General features: G+C 40.3%; 1 protein-coding gene across 1 annotated transcript; it reads right to left on the bottom strand.

Annotated features, from left to right (window-relative positions):
* Positions 1 to 1,527: 1,527 nt before the first annotated feature.
* On the bottom strand, positions 1,528 to 2,981 carry LOC145058653 (uncharacterized). The gene has a single exon (XM_079006549.1). The coding sequence runs from the start codon at positions 2,926 to 2,928 to the stop codon at positions 1,807 to 1,809; it is 1,122 nt and encodes a 373-aa protein (XP_078862675.1). The 5' UTR covers positions 2,929 to 2,981; the 3' UTR covers positions 1,528 to 1,806.
* Between the last annotated feature and the right edge of the window lie 16,773 nt (positions 2,982 to 19,754).

The raw sequence follows: 19,754 nt of genomic DNA on the forward strand, positions 1-19,754 counted from the left end.
GAGAAGGGTTGGCAAGAAAATGGAATCCCAAGAAAACGAATACTATGTTGCCAATCATAACCAAACAACTCACGCCAGATTTCCAAGACAATTTTCTATTATTCTTAATATATATATATATATATATATATATATATATATATATATATATATATATATATATATATATATATATATATATATTATATATATATATATTTGTGTGTGTTTAAGTGCATGTTAGAGAGAGATGTGTATATATACTTTGTATACGTATCATCAAAGAAACTCATAAAAAATATGGAAACGATCAACAATCATTACATAGATTCCAGCAAAATTGTAAGAAAAGTAAATTATATCTTTGGTTTCTTAAATTTTGGTTCTTATTCAAAACAATTTAATGTTTTTGAGCTCTATTGCATATTGCAGATAAAATAACAACATTTTTCTTAAAATCATTTGACTAAAATTCTAAAATCCGCTAAACCTACAAACTCTAAATTTCAGTTTCGTTTGACAAAAATAAAACAGTTTATTATAATTTAGTTTTTGGTAAAACCATAAAAATAACTTATTTTAGCTTATAAACTAGTTTATAAACTAACTATTAATAAATTATTTTAGCTTATAAACTAGTTTATAAACTAACTATTAATAAATTATTTTAAGATAGCTTTTGATAAAATTACAAGCCTTCTCAAAAATATTTTAAATATTCTTTAAATTATATTTATTCTTTTTTCTTTTAGTCCTATATCTTAAATGTCTATTATGTTATTTTGCATTGCAATCTAACTTATAAACTATTTTTTTTAAGTAAACACTATTAATTTATATGTTACTTTATCAACTATCAACTGGCGGCTAACATTTTAATTAAAAACTAGTTTTAAGCTAATCTACCGATCATGGGTAAATATTTTTATAAAAATCATGAATAATATAACTCGTATTTAGAACTTATGTCCGAATTAGTATTTTCTTTAAACAAAAAGAATAGTGAATTAGTATTTTGTATTTTCTTTATACAAAAAAATTATTACTTTTTCCCCATGCCAATGAATAGTGAGTTAGCATTTTGTATTTTCTTTATACAAATGTTAATAGTGACTTATTATTTGTATTTTATTTACACAAAAAAAAGTATTAGTTTTTACCTATGCCTAGTGAATATAATATGTATCTTCTTGATAAAAGACCTTTCCCTTTTTAACTCCATAACCACACGACTTTGCTCAAGGCCTTGTGTCAAACACCCATTAAGTTTCAATTATCATCAATCAGGAAAGTGTTAATAGTAGAACTGTAGAAGTAAAAGATTTTTTGGTACTTTTTCACACACTATAAATATAAATGGCGTAATCTTTTACTTTTTGTTTACTTGAAGTGAATTATGGCCCAATAGCCGATATAATTACAACTTGCAATTGTCATCATGACATCATAAAATAAAACATTAAAACTATATGCCTAAATTGAAAATTTCCAAAATTACTTTAAAGGAAACGTAATAAAGAGAATTTGTGAATTAAAAAAGAGGCAAAAAAAAAAAAACAACAATTTATATTACATTGATGAATGAATTCCTTCTCTTTTGTTACAAGTATTCATGTTAATGACACCAAACACCAAACAACAAATTCAATTGTCCTCGAAAAAAATTTAATCCCCAACAATTTCTTACTAAAAATCAAAAAATTAATCACTCAAGAAAATTAATTCCGAATAATTCTCACTTCACATTGACAAAAAAAGATCAAAAAAAATATACCGGAAAACTATTTGGGATCATCTTCTCCGAGCACCATTTTTGATCAATGATTGTTAACTCTTCCAAGCATAAACAAGCAATGAAAAACCAGAAGGCCCTTTGAGTTCATTCTCCTCGACACTTTCCCATTCCATCACCGATCCACAGCCGGAGGACGCCGACGACAGTGATGACGACGACGAGCTTTTCACCCTCTTCAACATTCCTTTCTTCATCTTCTTCATCTCGAATCCAAATCCGAAACCTGATCCCATTCCGGAAATACCAGACCCAGATGCATTCAATCGAGATAAGTACTTGTCGTCTTCGTGGTAATCGAATCCGGATTTTTCGAATCTGAACATGAATAATGCGTAACCGTCGTCGATTTCTTCTTCTAAAAGCCAGTTGTGAACATCCCACGAAATTTGAATGTGAACGCCGTCGATTTCGACTCTTTCGTTACCCCTGAATTTCCATTGCAGATGTTTCACTACCAATACCCTTTTGTTGTCAACTGAGAAGTATAATCTAGAATCGTCGCCGCCGGCCACTCGAGTGCAATCTATGGTTATCTCTCGAGTTTTACCCCGGAAAGTTGCTTTGGTGTTGTATTTCTTGTTGGCTATGCCGTAGACGTGTTCGCGGCGGAGGACGGTGATCTGGTTTTTAATCGATTGACTCGATTTAGCCTTGGAGTAGGCTTGTTTCGGGGAATCTCCGACGAGGAGTGTCATTTGACCGGAGACAGTGGCGGCGATGTAGAATCCTGATATGGGTTCTGGACCTGATCCGAACTTGGCCCGAGACAGATCGTAATAGATGTGGATGAACTCGTTTTTATTGCTAGAGATTGGGATCTTCTTGGAGCCATGTCTATTCCAGAAAATCAAGGGTTTAATTTGTAAGTGGAAGGAAGGAGTGGCGGCGGCGGCTTGGGTGGATGAAGTGGTGGAAATGGAATCGTCATCGTCGTCGTTGGCGGAGGAAGGGAGGAGGTGGAGGTAGAGAGATCGGCCGAAGAGGGTGCGGGACCAGGTGAGAGCGAAGATGCCGATGTGGGTGTGGTAGAGGGTGGTAGTGACATTGGGTTTAGATGATGGCGGTGGAGGTGGCGGCGGAGGTGGCGATGGAGAGTTGTTAAGGTTGCGGTTGCAGGTGGGCCGCCGGTGGAGGATTGGGTGGTCCGATGACATGGTGTTTGGTATTATTTTGATTATTGAGAAAGAAAGTGTAGCTTAAAAGAATGGGTTTATAAAGGGGTGTAGGGACTATGGGAGCGGTGTGTGGATTTGACTTTATTAGTCGCGTTCAATATTCGGGTTAACCCGACAAAAAAAATATCAAATAATATGAATAATAATACTAACACAATATGTAAATTTATATGCAATTTTTGGTACGAAACAAAGTTTATGTTTTGCATATATATGTAAAAAATATCGTTTGATAGCCATTAGAACTTAAATACAATTCTTTTAAAATAATCCAAATTATAGAAAATTCATTTGTAAATTAAAATTATCCAAATGATAGAAAGTTCATTTGTAAATTGTAATTCTTCCTAACTCCAAAATTTTACAATGTACATTACAAAGTTACATAAAATAATAAGGAATTTGACACCCTACACTCCGGTTTGACATTGTACATTCACACTAATATTATTATAGTATGGTTTGTATGTTATTCTGGAGACACGTTCCGAAGTAACTGAAACCAACGTTATGCATCAATTCTTGGTCCATTTTGTTAAGGGAGTTTGCCATCTTCTTTCTGTCATTGAAAATAAGTATATGTAATCGATGTATTAGAGTATTTGTTTTGTAGTGGAGGACAATGAGATCAAATACATGACTTTATGAATTATATTACTCCAGATTACACATGTTATGGTGTAGATTTAATCAATGATATCCAACGGTATCTGGTGTTGCCCTCCTTCCTTGAGGTCGAGGGTTCAAGTCCCGTGAGGGACATAGGTGGAGATTTAGGAGAATTATAGGAGTAGAATAGAGTAGATTTACCGTTCAACAAAAAAATCAATGATGTCAACTTTTTGGGATTGGTTAACGATGATACGTCGATTTCTTTAGCCATTTACTCGGGTGTTGCCTCTAGCTCGTATGTCCGTTGGGTGTGTGTCGTGGTTGAATTTCGACTATAAAACTTAAGCAACGTCAAGAAAAAAAAACTTGTTAGACTTGTCCCAAGGACCGTGTCACGGGAGCAAGCTTTGACGATCAAGTTAGATTGCTAGTGCAAAGAAAGTCGACTCCACCTAGCGGGAATGAGCTGATTGTATAGAGACATGAGAGAGATTGAAGTAAGTAAAAAACATTTACCTGCAACATTTGGAAGAGACTCCCATTTATACGACGAGAATGGAAGATGTGATAATATCATATTATCCAGTAAGTACTAGTTTATTGATATAATATTAGATCTTGTGTCATTGTCATATCTTCATTTATTGTGCATGATCTTGGAAAACATTTTTACTTTTTTTATTTGTCCGTCATTCTATCCTTCCGTTCTATCGTTCAATTTTATCCTTCCTTCTATTTGGGAGGTCGGGTGACGGTCCTCCATTATGCCTCCTAGTCCGAAATGTTGTACGACGTAAATACATGTAGCATTTTGGACTAAATTCTAACTAAATCTCTTTGTAAAACAAAATTTTTCCAGCCGCTAAACAAAGTCACAATTATAGTATACCTTCCATGTTTTTTTATATTGGATTAAGTGTCTAAGCCAATAACTAAATTGATATATACTTGAATTAAAAGTAAAGTCTTTTTGTGTTGCCCTTAAAACTAGTAATTGACATAATGACTTTTTGGAAAGAGAGGTTGATTTATTGGTTTATTACAAGACTAGTTTATAACCCGTGGGAACCACAATTACAAAATTAATTAAATTTTTATAGTTAAAACTCAAAATTGTTAATTTATTATTTTAAATAAATTATCAATTAAGAGAACTTTTTAGTTATATAAATTTTAATAATTGATTTAAATAAATATGTGAAATTATATCATTTTATAATTTGTATTAATTTAATTTTAATTTTTATTCTAATGTTATTAATTTAATGTAATTAGAGTGAAAAAATTTAAATTGAAATTTGAAATGGAGTTGACAATTGGTATGCATCAATTATGAGACATAATAGGGTGACACATGACAAAAAGAGAATAAAATATGCATTAATTATGAAGCCTAATAGGATGACACATGTCAAAACGAGAATAACACTATTCTTTTATTAGGTTAGGGATTAATAAATAGCAATAAATAATTTATTAATATATTAAGAAGTTAATATATTAATTAGAAATAGTATTATTTAATTAATAATTAATTAGAAGTTAATTATAATTAATTTTGAGATTAATTATATTAATTAAAACTGCAAGGACATAAGATGTAATTGTTCAATTGTTGAACAAGAGAATGATTCCAGAATTTTCTAGGTATGGCCGAAAATTTGAAGCCTCTTTAGGTTTCTAGATTAATCCTTAAGGATAATTAGGAATATGGATAATTACCTAATTTGATATAATAATATTATATTCAAATTAGGGTTTTCTTGTTCAACTATATAAGAAGCCTTATACCTCATACTTTTCGGCAACTCTTTTCTCAAGAAGAGAAGCTTAAAATTCCACCCTCCATCCTATCTCTTCTCCAGTCTTCCATTGCAAGGGTTTGTGTACAAACCATTATAAACATGACATTTCTTGTGCTTGTTTTCTGAAGCTTGTTGAAGAAGGAATTGCTGATTATTTACTACAATAATCAAAAGGTATGTAAACCCTAAAACCCTATATAAATTTTGAATATAGTAGGGTATTCCTAGGGTTCTTGATGTTTAATCGTTTGTTGTAATCAATAGAGAAAACTTAGATCCAATAGACTGCATTAGAACTTAAGGTTAAGTTTTTCGCCACATATATTTTTTTGTAACCTATAAAACCTATCATTAATTTCAGAGACATAGTTTTTCTATTTGATTGTGCATAATAGTGAATATATCAAAATTAGGGTTTATTGAAATAAAACCCTAATGACAATGATTTTCGATTTTTCTATGGTTTGTTAACACCCTAGCCTCCCTAACCCTATTTTTGAAAATGGGGGAGCTCCTTTAGGGTTTTATCTTGTTTCCTTAATTATTGTTTTAATAGGCCTTAAAATATAATAATTAAAATGTGAAAAAAATCCATACCTTATTTTCAAAAATTAAAAGGGTTTAGATTAGGATTAAATTTGAATTATTTTTATTAATTGTTTAATATAAATAATTATTTAATCCCTATATAATTTAATTAATTAGTTAATTAAAAGAAAATGATAAATCACAATTGGTTTAGTACTAATTAATTAAAAGGTTTAATTTAGATAATTAGTAATTAAACCTTGTATTTTGAATTTTTTTTTTTAAAAAAAATACACCTTATATATATATATATATATATATATATATATATATATATATATATATATACTATTAAAAGTTTAATATATTAGATGTATAAAACAAGTCAGTCAAATTGCTAATACGCCTCATTCACGATGTCGTACTATAACGGGGGTATAAGGAAGTGGCCTATAAAACGACCTCCATTGGGTGTCCACTCTCACTTACCGTTCACTTGTATGGTGGAGGGTTATTAGCCGAACGGATTTGATAGGACATAATCTCATTAAAAGTATAATGATATAAAAGTACTAGAACCTTCTTTAAAAAATCTCACTCTAGTTACTTTAGGAAAAATGTGAAAAAGTATGTTAATCCATGAAAACGATCACCATGCTTTATATGTTGTTAGGGGAGTGTGTGTGGTTAATCGACACACTAATAGGGACTGTAAAGGGATATGATGGGTATCTCAAAAATTATCATTGTTGATGGAGCTTTTGTGGTTAACCGACACATAAATGTGAGATGATAAATGAAATCGAGGTTGTCAAGAGAGTTTGCATGGTTATTCACATATCGTTTGTGATCCTCGACATCCTAGACACAAAAGTGAGAGCATAATCCAAGATTAAACATGTCATTGATAAGATTCAGTGAATCTCAAAAGATCCAGGAGTTTCATAAGATTGGAATTGGTAAAAGCCTTACATACCTAAAATAGATTTGAATTTGATTACGACATCCCTCTTCAAAGTTCAAATAAAAAATATGGATCCTAGCAGTAATTTAAATTTTGGGTTAATAATTACAAATTAAAATCAACTAACTTGGATTCTATTTTCTTCTAATTTTAGATGTCATATGAAGATAGAAATGATATTATTCGTTCTTTTGGAAATGGTTTTCCTCTTCCTTCTGAAGATGATTTTCCACATTTTGATCAAGGTGAAGATGTTTTTCCTTCTTTGAGAATTGGTGGAATTGGACATCATGCTTCTTGAAATCTTAAACATCCTCCTCATGTGACTCTCCCAACGTCACATTTTCCCCCAGTTAAAAATATATGCGACAACTCAAACCCTATTGGCATGTAGACATCAAGATGTAAATTTTGTGTATGCGCATGTTCTATAAATGAAAATGTACATTGACAAGTAGGATAGAATGGGTGTTGTTTTCCCAAGGAAGCAGACCACTGATTTTGTTCTTCTTTCGCTCCCAAAGTTATATGATCAGTTCATTGAGAACTTCTATATGAGGAATATCAATGTGACCCTAATTGATCTGACCCAAATGTTGATTATTGCTGAAGCACAAATGCTTAAGAGCATACCTAAAGTAGAGATTCTTATTGGGTATAAATCCAAGGTTTCCATGGATATTGACAATGGTGATACAGAAAAGATTTCTCTTCCAAGTGGAAATGGGGTCATCCAAGATCAATTCGTTTGATCGTGTGGTAAAAGGAAAAGCTAGTTCTGGGATCATTCCATGTGTTAACCCCAAAGAGTCCATTTGTTTCTATTACCAATAGAAGGGACATTGGAAACGAATCTGCACAAAATACTTGAAAGATCTTAGAGATAGTAAAGTCAAGTCGTGTGACTCTACTTCAAGTATATCCATTATCTGACTCCATTGTTTTATAAGTTATTATTCATAGACTCTTCAGACATGATTTGATGATCACATTTTAATGGTATTAAAGGAGCTAAGATAAAGAAGGAAGCTTGAGCAAGGTGAGTTAAATCTAATCATGAGAAATGGACTTTGGTCACATGGTTCAAAGATCGGAATTTGGAGCTACTATTAAGGATTTGGGATAATTTAATAGATTGATATTACTATTCGGAGATGTCTAGAAACATAGTTTTTATTTTATGCATTGTAAGGACAAGTTCCAACTTTTCGTTTATTTTCAATAAAAGTGAAATTTTGCTTTATTTGGTTGCCTTATTTTATATTTCCTTGCAATGACATTTATGAAAGTTTTTTTATGGTTATAATATTATCAATATTAATTGTGGATTTGATTCTGATGATATCGCTTGTGGTATTGTCATAATTAACCAAGTGAAAAGAATTCTTATCACCAAGTTTCAAATTGGACATAAACTTGGAGTCATGAAATTCGAATTGTGTGATGCATGAGAATCTTGGTCATTGGAAAACTATGACTAATTCATTGATCACATGTTTATGTGAGTTAAGTGAAGGACTAATTGATCTAGTACATGTTGATATGGATTATACAGATACACCACAAAGGACGATTGAAACATCCTAAAAATACGGTCCAAAAACCATAATTATCAAATCATCACATAAAAATCATGAGTGATTGTTTCTCAAAACATCATAAACATCTGTCCAACATATTTGAGTAAAAACATCCCAGACTAAAATCCTAGTGTGTACACTGCAGTCATCCCGAGCTCTTCCCTTTGCTACTGGAAGTACCTGAAACCAAAACTAAAAATTGTAAGCACAAAGCTTAGTGAGTCTCCCCAAACTATCACATACCATACACATAATCACATAATCACATAATCACATAATAACATAACATGGGCCTTGCCCGCTACATGCGCCTCGCCCGACATCAGACTGAAGTCCGGCATCAGGCCCCGCCGGGCATCGAGCAAAGCTCAGTATACATATAACATATCAACAATTACACATAAATAATCACATAACATAAACATATAAACATTCCTCGGGCCCCGCCCGACATCAGACCGAAATCCAAAAGCCTACAAACATTCCTCTGGCTTTCCCCGGCATCAAGCCGAAGTCTGGAAAACATATAAACCTACATCGGGCACTACCCGACATCGGACATTAGTCCGGAACATACTAGCATACATATACGAGCCGAAATTGGTTCCTTTGACCCGTTCATACAGGAGGAAACTCACATCGCAGAACTGAATGCAGAATCTCATGGTAAGGAATCTCTAACGGTTGCTCCCACGACTCCCTAAGTTGTCATTACCAAATACCACTTATTCAAAACCCAATAATCCTTCTTAGGATAAAATGACCATTTTTCCCTTGATCTACTTTGGTCCATGACCAAGGCCCAAATTCTTAACATGAAGGGCCAAATTCCATAGTCTTTTCAAGCCCACTAATGGCCCAATTTTCTAAATTGGGCCTAACTTATAAAATGGGCATTCCCTTAAGCCCAAACATGTCCTTAGCCCAATAACTGACTTCTGATGGTCCACTAAGGCCCAATATCTAAGAAGTCCAAAGATTGGCCCAAACCGAGTCCCAAATGACGTGAAGCCCAAAATCAGCGAGTACGCAGGGCGTACTCGTTTGTACATTATGCGTACATGCTTCATGGCTTATACGATGCACGTAATGGATTGTACGCCCAGTGTACTACCTTGTTAAGCCATATTCCTCAAAAGTGCTTAATCCCTTAAGACCTTAAGTGTAAAATGCAGATCTGAGTCCGTTAACATGTCTTAACTCATAAAGTCGATTACTTTGTGGCTTGCAACCCACCAAATGGACCCAAACTTGGAATATAACAACTAACTTCCATGGAAATGACTAGAACTGAAGAATGGTCACAAAAGGACCTTCAAGATTGAAACTTTACTATTCTTGGGACTCATATAGCGCCAAGGGTGGCATCCCTTAGTCTAGAAATAAATTTGAACCATAAAAATCTATTCTTGGGACCTAAAGAGGTCCAAAACACCATTAACATAGATCTAATCATTTATGAGGCAAGTTGAGAGCTTTTTACCTCAAATGAATACCAAATGGTGGTGTTATCCTAGATTCTTGAGCTCAAGCGACTCAAGTTCTTCTTCAACTTCTTATTTCTCCTTCCAAGCTCCAAATCTCCAAAATAAGCTTCACAAGGCCAAAAACACACAAGGATGAAGAATAAAAGGTTTCTAGGGTTTCTGAGTCGAGGTGGCTAGTAAGGAGGCTAGGGTTTGGGACATAATGTTGTATTTATATGGCTTAAACCCTAAAAATTAGGGTTTTGAGTCTGCTTGTGTACGTTGCGCATACGCACCTCTGCCCCGCGCATCCAATGTTGCACTAAGCCCCGCGTACGCCAAGCTTACGCCCAACGTACGTCTTCGGGTAGCCCAATCGTGACGGCCCACTTACTAAGACCCAACTCAATAATTCATTATTTATCTCACAGCCCAATAATTAATTACAAAGACATTAAATTTATTATCACCTCAAGTCATGGTTGTTATAATTCTCCCCCACTCGAATCAAACTTCATCCTCGAAGTCCATTGCGCCTGGAAATAACTCTGGGTAGTACTCCCTCATCTCATCCTCGGGCTCCCAAGTCCACTCCGAGCCCTTGCGGTGCTTGTAACATCCCGAGTTCAGGAGTGCAAGTTCAGGGTTCAAAGTGTAAATGTGAAAGAGCAACTCGGCGAGTCTATGGGTGGACTCGACGAGTAGGGTCGCGATTCTGGTCGCGTGTTAAGTGGCCAACTCGACGAGTCGGCGGCTGGACTCGGCGAGTTGGTGCTGGGTGGAGAAAATCCTAATTTCGGAGGATGAGCCCTATATAAAGGACATTATACCCTCTCCCCAGTCTCTTTACCCTCTCTTGAAGTCCAGAAAACCCTATGTCCGTTTGTGAAGTGATTTGAGAGCATTTGAACCTTAGAGAAGAGATCTTGGAGAGTTAAGAGGCTTGGAGCAAGGGGCTTTGCAAGGATTCGGATTTCTCTTCTGTTGGAGCTTCCTTTTGAGGTATTATTTCATTGCTTGGGATGTTATTCATCTAGATTCATCATTTCGGAGTATTTGGAAAGAATAGCTTGTGATATTTTGAGTTTGGAGGTTAGATCTGAGGTTGCTACCTCAGATCTGGAATGGAGAAGGTCTAGAGTGCATTAAAGTCCCTGTTCTTGAGTGATTGGTGAAGCCATCTTGTCCCAAAACCTAACCGTAGTGTCTTATATGCTTAGATCTCCTTGGATTCATGTAAAGTTTGCCACTTTACGTGATGGATGGGTTGTAGAAGGGTAGATCTATGGTTTGGATCATCTGCATGGCCTGGAAAGCTTCTGTATGGATTAAGATCTAGGGGTACTCGGCGAGTCACAAGGGTGTACTCGGCGAGTTGCATGAAGGTGGCCAGGAACTCGACGAGTTGGAAGAACAACTCGGCGAGTTGGTTGAAGATAGCCTTGGACTTGGCGAGTCTGGTCGTGAGGTCCTAATCTTCTTCTGGTTGAGCCGTGAATCGGTGAGTCAAGGGAGGACTCAGTTATTTGAGTGTGAGGGGACTCAGAGTTGTGGGACTCGGCGAGTCTCGGGGTGACTCGGCGAGTTGAATCGCGAATTGGGGAAGTTCTGAGCTTGGGGACTCGACAAGTCATCGGGTTGATTCGGCGAGTAGAGTTAGTCATGAGGTTGACTTTGACTTTGACTTGGACCAAGGGTTGACCAGTTGACTTCCAGGGGTATTTTGGTAATTTTTGGCATTTTTTTGAGTTCAGTGTTGGTGTTGGCTAGTGGTGGAGATCGTGTCAGTGGTCGGAGCAGCTCGGTCTTATCTTTTCAGTCGGCAGTTGCGAGGTGAGTTATCCTCACTATATCAACAGGGTCTACGGCACCAAGGCCGACCCTTTATCGGATTGTGATCCGGGTATCATTGTTATGTTATTGTTTGCATCTTGGTAGTTAGGATGGTATATGTTAGAGACCTGTTTAAGGTCTGTATCCTGGTTAGGATGATGTTATGTTATGTGATCTTCTAGATCGGTTTGATTGGATGTGAATTGTTATATGATTGCATGTTTATGTGCACATGGTTGTTGGACTGGGGTTGGGTTGAGGCGGGTCCTGCTTTGTGTTGTAGGCCAACATACCCAGGGCGGACCGGTTATCCCGAAGGCCCAGCGAGCGATCTAGATAGGCTGTAGGCCCCAAGAGGGCGGACCAGACGTGCCGAGGCTCAGAGAGTGGACCAAGCCGACTGAAGGCCTAGTGCGGGCGGACCAGTCATACTGTAGACTCAGAGAGTGGACCAGGTGGATTGAAGGCTCGGTGCGGGCGGACCAATCACACTGTAGACTCGATGTATATGGCTAGACTCGGAGGGTGGACCAGGTGGACTGAAGGCCGGTGCGGCGGACCAGTCACACAGTAGGCCTGAAGTGCATGGTTGTTCTGTGTTCTATTATGATATGGCATGTTGTGCGTGTATGGTATATGTGGTTGGTATTTTGGGGGTATCTCACTAAGATTTCGGGCTTATAGTTGTGGTTTAATGTTTTTCAGGTTCTTCAGGAGACCGTGGCAAGGCAAAGGCGTGATCGTACCGCTCCTCATGATTATGTTTTATGATGTGGTTCTGGGAAGACTCTGATAATAATTGTATTGAACTTTTTAGAGTGTTACAAGTTGGTATCAGAGCCTTGGTTTGAGTGAATTGGAGGAACATTCGTGTGAATCCAGTCTCAAATCAAGGGAGTTTTCAAAAGAGAATTTAAAATGGTTTTCAAAATGAGTAAAAGAGGACGCGGAGGTACGATCAGCCGGAGCTAGTAAGTATCCCCAAAATACCATACATGATATTTGTTTTTTTTAGTATGATAGAACAGCATGCTAGTACTAGGCTAGGGATCTTTAGGATTTCATGATAATGTTGCCTGATTTATGATGCCTGCTAGCCTAGGGTTTCTTCTGTGGGAGATTTCCAGTGTTCCTCTAGGAGTGAGGGTTGAGCGCTTGTTATGTATGTTCTTCACTAGGGTGTTGTGGTGATAATTGATACAAATATGGGTAGGTGTGGAAGGTAGTATGGGCCCGTACTACTAAAAGCACAGGACCCATACGCGTATCAAAGAAGCCACAACCTCTAGGGTTGGGTTGGGGGTTGGTTCCCGGGTTAGTGGGAAGTATCTGAGATCTTGCGATGTTTTTCAGTATGGTGGTTATGAGGCATGCTGGGAGCGGATCCAGGTCAGGATCGAGAGTAGGAGAGGGCGGTCAGGGTGGGTCAGTACCGCCCGAGGTTATTGGTCAGATGAGCACGGGCGAGTTGGATGCTAGGATTCGTGAGATCCTGCATGATGAGGTTGATGAGTTGTTCCGGGCCGAGTTGCCGGAACTGTTTGGGTCGATCAAGACCGCCATGGTTGAGTATTTTGATGAGCGCTATGCGGCTCTCACAAAGACGGCTGCTGCGGTGGCTACAGCGGCTGTAGCAGCGGTAGGGGGAGGAGCCGGTAGAGGTTTTCAGTATCGGGACTTCGATAATACGAAGCCCCTACCTTCAATGGAGTTCAGGACCCGATTGTTGCTATGAGATGGTTGTCGGACGTGGAGGGGTGTTTCTTCACGTGTTCATGCCCTGCTGATCAGAGGGTGAGGTGTGCTCTGAACATGTTGAGGTTTGGGGCGAAGGATTGGTGGAGATTGACCATGGGGTCATATTCGGATGCACAGAGGGCTGCGGTTTCTTGGGATCAGTTCCGGGAGATGTTTAGCACTCGTTATGTTCCGCAGGTTGAGAGAGAGAGAGGTTGGCTCAGGAGTTTCTGGAGCTGAAGCAGGATTCGGAGTCAGTGATGGAGATCACCAGGATGTTCACTGAGAGGGCGATGTTTTGCCCTGAGTTCGCTTCGGAGCAGGCTTAGATGTCCCGATATCTGAGTATGCTCAAGAGGGATATCAGGCAGTCTGTGTCTATGCAGAGGTGCGAGACCTTGTTGGAGTTGCAGGAGGCCGCCAGTCGGCATGAGTTGGAGATTGAGTTGCAGTTGCGAGAGCAGAGGCAGGCTCCGATGCAGTCGCAGCTGGCGCCGAAACGGTCCAAGACCGTTGATTCTAGATTGGGAGATCAGAGCAGCCACACTTGTGAGAAGTGTGGGAAGGGTCACACCGGAGTTTGTAGGTCCGGTGGTGCATGCCGCAAGTGCGGAAAGGAGGGGCACTATGTGAGGGATTGTCGGCAGACAACCCGATTCGGGATTTGAGGATTTGTTATCATTGCCATCAGGTTGGACACTTGAAGGTCAACTGTCCAGAGCTTGCTGCAGGACCGGTGCAGGCTCCAGCACCGGCCACTTTGAGGATTACGGGTGGAGGTCAGGGTGGAGCGGATCCCCCAAGGGCTCAGGGTCGTGCTTTTCAGCTTACAGCAGAGGAGGTCAGGGCAGTGACGGATGCAGCTGCGGGTATGTTTCTTTCTTGATGTCTTGTTATCTTGTGATTATTATGGAGTATTGTATATCTGCTAGTATCGTTGTGTGATTTTTGGTATTGTATTCGTTGTTCCTTGAGGGTTATGGTATGGTTATGGGTTTGGTGTTGGGAATTTCGTTGGTTATCATTCCTGAGGATTATTAGTGGGAAATCTGGCTTTTGGTCTGAATGTCGGGGAGCATCTGCAGTTTGAGGAGTGGTTAGCCGAAGGTCGGGTTTCTTTCGAGCTCGGGATGATTAGTGTTGTTTTGTAATTTTGTGAAGATTGCTCGTTTTAGTGGGAATCAGTTCACGAGTAAGGGTTTGTGTTGTGTAGGGTTGTCGAGGGAGGTCAGTGGTGGCGACCGGTGGTTGATAGTCAGTGCTCTAAGTGGGGGAGAATTGGAAAATTCTTCGGAAGATCGATAAGCATGAGAGGTTGTCTAGCTGTTGGGATACAACAGTGGTTCTGTCAGCCGAGCGTAGACTGGTATGAGCAAGTGTCAGACAAACGGGGCGGGATACAGACCAAGGGTGATCGATTGTGATAGGCCTGGGATCGGGCCGGGATTGAGTATGTAGAATGGAGATAGAGTTCGGGACCCCTAGAGGGCTAGAACAGTATGCATGGGAGAGTTTTCCTGGAGGGAAAACGCGGGATGATGAATGCTGGTTGAGCGGTCCGGATAGACTGAAGGCCGGTGGGCGTACCAGTCAGGCCGAAGGCTCGGAGAACGGTCAAGACAGGCTGAAGGCCCTGGAGGGTGGTCCAGACCTGCTGAAGGTTCTGAGAGTGGCCCAGATGGGCTGAAGGCCTGGTAAGGTGGTCCAGTCATGCTGAAGACTCTGCACGTGTTGATAGATCTGTATAAGGAAATGGAATGAGTATGTCGCGATGTGATAGCATCAGAAGGTCAGGCCCCGAGTATTAATCGTGATTAATGGAAGGTAGTGCATGAACTCGAGAGTCCCTGGGAGCGGATTCAGAGCAGGTGTGGTGCATGAGATAGCGGTTATGCTATAAGGGAATGGTGTAGTATTGGGTGAGCACCGTGGCACTTATGGTGGTGTCAAGGCAGCCAACTGGATTTCCTTGGTAAGGAAAGGGAAAGGAATGTAGCTCCGAGAGGGAGTGTAAGTTCACAGAAGTGAAAGTAGTAGTGAGAAGTTATGATTGGGGTGTTCCAATTATGGTTATTGCGCAGTGTGTGCGGCGGTGGTATGGAATCACATCCGGGTTGGATGTTTGCTGAGGTCGCCGAAGGAATTCCGCGGGTGTAGAGCCAAGAGGCTCGGAAGGGATGCAGGGATGGAATCTTGGATTTCCAGTTTGATTTTGATCAAGGAATTATGTATGAGGCGGAAATTCATCCTTGGGGATGTTTGGAGGTGTCAGCAGTGTATCGGGTTTTCCTAACCCGAGGATGCTAGAGCCAGTTCAGCATGGGTATGAGATTGCGGAGGAGAACTCATGGGAGTTGCTCTGAGACTGAAGGATGTGTCATCCTGTCAGCATGGAGTGGATAAAGTTGGACTCAGATCGGGATTCCGGTGGTTCAGGGTTATTTCTAGCTCGTATGAGACAAGTGATTGTTGTGATTTGGAGCAAGCGAGGTATCATGGAGTGGTATTCGGTGGATAAGTGTGGTTATCAGAGGATGAGGCCGGTGGCCGGCTTGAAGCGGTGGTCAGTACACCGCAAGGGGAAAGTTGGGTTTTGGGTTTCAGTGGTTGTGTTTTGAGGAACCTAGTCTTGTTAATGCCAGGTGGTGCATTGCGAGAGTAATTCTGGAGTTGTGTTGCTGCAGGCTTTGAGGACGAAGCCTAATTTAAGTTGGGGAGAATTGTAACATCCCGAGTTCAGGAGTGCAAGTTCATGGTTCAAAGTGTAAATGTGAAAGAGCAACTCGGGGAGTCCATGGGTGGACTTAGTGAGTAGGGTCGCAATTCCGGTCGCGTGTTAAGTGGCCAACTCGGCGAGTCGGCGGTTGGACTCGGCGAGTTGGTGCTGGGTGGAGAAAACCCTAATTTCGGAGGATGAGCACTATATAAAGGACATTATACCCTCTCTTGAAGTCCAGAAAACCCTATGCACGTTTGTGAAGTGATTTGAGAGCATTTGAACCTTGGAGAAGAGATTTTGTAAGAGATCTTGGAGAGTTAAGAGGCTTGGAGCAAGGGGCTTTGCAAGGATTCGGATTTCACTTCTGTTGGAGCTTCCTTTTGAGGTATTATTTCGTTGCTTGGGATGTTATTCATCTAGATTCATCATTTTGGAGTATTTGGAAAAAATAGCTTGTGATATTTTGAGATTGGAGGTTAGATCTGAGGTTGCTACCTCAGATCTGGAATGGAGACGGTCTAGAGTGCATTAAAGTCCCTATTCTTGAGTGACTGGTGAAGCCATCTTGTCCCAAACCCTAACCCTAGAGTGTTATATGCTTAGATCTCCTTGGATTCACGTAAAGTTTGCCACTTTACGTGATGGATGGGTTGTAGAAGGGTAGATCTATGGTTTGGATCATCTGCATGGCCTGGAAAGCTTCTGTATGGATTAAGATCTAGGGGTACTCGGCGAGTCACAAGGGTGTACTCGGCGAGTTGCATGAAGGTGGGCAGGAACTCGACGAGTTGGAAGAACAACTCGGCGAGTTGGTCGAAGATAGCCTTGGACTCGGCGAGTCTGTTCTTGGACTCAGCGAGTCTGGTCATGAGGTCCTAACCTTCTTCTGGTTGAGCCATGAATCGGTGAGTCAAGGGAGGACTCGGTGAGTTGAGTGCGAGGGGACTCAGAGTTGTGGGACTCGGCGAGTCTCGGGGTGACTCGGCGAGTTGAGTCGCGAATTGGGGAAGTTCTGAGCATGGGGACTCGACGAGTCATCGGGTTGATTCGGCGAGTAGAGTCAGTCATGAGGTTGACTTTGACTTTGACTTGGACCAAGGGTTGACCAGTTGACTTCCAGGGGTATTTTGGTAATTTTTGGCATTTTTTTTTGAGTTCAGTGTTGGTGTTGGCTAGTGGTGGAGATCGTGTCAGTGGTCGGAGCAGCTCGGTCTTATCTTTTCAGTCGGCAGTTGCGAGGTGATTTATCCTCACTATATCAACAGGGTCTACGGCACCAAGGCCGGCCCTTTATCGGATTGTGATCCGGGTATCGTTGTTATGTTATTGTTTGCATCCTGGTAGTTAGGATGGTATATGTTAGAGACCTGGTTAAGGTCAGTATCCTGGTTAGGATGATGTTATGTTATGTGATCTTCTAGATCGGTTTGATTGGATGTGAGTTGTTATATGATTGAATGTTTATGTGCACATGGTTGTTGGACTGGGGTTGGGTTGAGGCGGGTCCTGCTTTGTGTTGTAGGACAACATACCCAGGGCGGACCGGTTATCCCGAAGGCCCAGTGAGCGGTCCAGATAGGCTGTAGGCCCCAAGAGGGCGGACCAGACGTGCCGAGGCTCGGGGAGTGGACCAGGCCGACTGAAGGCCCAGTGCGGGCGGACCAGTCATACTGTAGACTCAGAGAGTGGACCAGGTGGATTGAAGGCCCGATGCGGGCGGACCAATCACACTGTAGACTCGATGTATATGGCTAGACTCGGAGGGTGGACCAGGTGGACTGAAGGCCGGTGCGGCGGACCAGTCACGCAGTAGGCCCGAAGTGCATGGTTGTTCTGTGTTCTATTATGATATGGCATGTTGTGCGTGAATGGTATATGTGGTTGGTATTTTGGGGGTATCTCACTAAGATTTCAGGCTTATAGTTGTGGTTTAATGTTTTTCAGGTTCTTCAGGAGACCGTGGCAAGGCAAAGGCGTGATCGTACCGCTCCTCATGATTGTGTTTTATGATGTGGTTCTGGGAAGACTCTGATAATAATTGTATTAAAAACCTTTTTGTAATAACTTTATGAAACTAGGTTGTTTTTGAAAAGTTTAAATAGGTTGAAATTTTTAGAGTGTTACAGTGCTGCCACTGCACTGTCACCAGCTCCACCCGCTTGTTCCTCAGCTACTTCATCTTCCTGTCAAGAATGGCTACTGGTCTTTCGATGTAGTTCAGGCTGTTATCAACCTGGATATTCTCTAAGGGTACAACTGCAGCGTGATCCACTAAACACTTCCGCAGCTAGGAGACATGAAAAGTGTTGTGGATATGGCTGAGCTCTGCTGACAGATCCAATCGGTAAGCAACCTAGCCCATCTGGGCCAAAACCCTGAACGGACCGATGTACCTGGGGCCCAGCTTGCAATGCTTCCTACACCGGATGACACCTTTCCAAGGTGACACCTTTAAGAGGACCATATCCCCTATTTGAAACTCTATGTCTGAACGACACTTGTTGGCATAGATTTTCTGCTGACTTTGAGCAGTCTGGATCCTGCTCCGGACCTGCTGGATCTTCTATGTGGTCTTGAGTTGTGACGTCCCCAATTTTCACGGCCAGAAAAGACCGATTTTTTTATGCTTTGTTTTAAAATCAGAGTAATCGTTTAAAGAAAACTGTTGCGTAATTTGTTCCCAAAAAATGTGATAAGAATTTATCAAATCATTTCTTTAAAGAAATGTATTTTTATTAAATAACAAAATCTCGGGATGTCATGTTCCGATCAGACCAAAAGCATAAACAGTATAAAATAGACCTTACAACAGTTATTTATAACTACTGATCTATAATCCAAAATCTCTCGTCATGTCAACCAACTTATGCTCTTATGCCACTACCTGTGATACAAAGAATACTGAGTGGGTCAGGCTTGGGAGCCTGATGAACATATAGGGTTTTCAACCCATAATAATATAATTATTATATTTAATCATCAAACAATCAAACTAATTACCTATCCCCATTATCTTCTTTATTTCTTAAGTTTTTACCCTAAGAACCAGCTATTCCTCGTTCATTTATTCCTAAGGAATCTCCTAAGGAATCGGCACGAAATCCATTGTTGCCTGGGTTTTCTCAACAGGCACTAAATTCATAGTTACCAAGGTTCATCTACACTGTACTAAATCCATAGAGGTAATGCCGCCAAATCTCGAGGGCGAAAACCACAAACCCTAGGTCCAAATCATGCATCGGGTAGTTCGCCTCATGAGGCTTCAACTGCCTCGAAGTGTATGCTATCACGTGCCCTCACTACATTAGCATTTCACCCATACCCGTGATCGAAGCGTCACAGTAAACCACAAAGTCATTGATGCCCTCCGGTAAGGTCAGAATCGGTGCCTCGCATAGCCACTGTCTGAGAGTCTCAAAGGCTGCCTACTGCTTAGGCCCCCAACGGAATGTCAACGACTTCTTGGTCAGTCGGGTCAAGGGAACCACCACACGAATTCCAAGATTGATGTCTGCGGATGGTTTCCCCGAATGGAAGTATAGAATTGAAAAATACATCAAA

This window comes from Lactuca serriola, chromosome 6 (genome assembly GCF_051521515.1).
Source record: "Lactuca serriola cultivar US96UC23 chromosome 6, Lser_US96UC23_V15, whole genome shotgun sequence".
In the NCBI taxonomy this organism is placed as follows: Eukaryota; Viridiplantae; Streptophyta; class Magnoliopsida; order Asterales; family Asteraceae; genus Lactuca; species Lactuca serriola.

What these genes read in the sequence shown, in the direction of transcription:
- LOC145058653 (XM_079006549.1), bottom strand. Translation starts at nt 2,928, where the DNA reads ATGTCATCGGACCACCCAATCCTCCACCGGCGGCCCACCTGCAACCGC.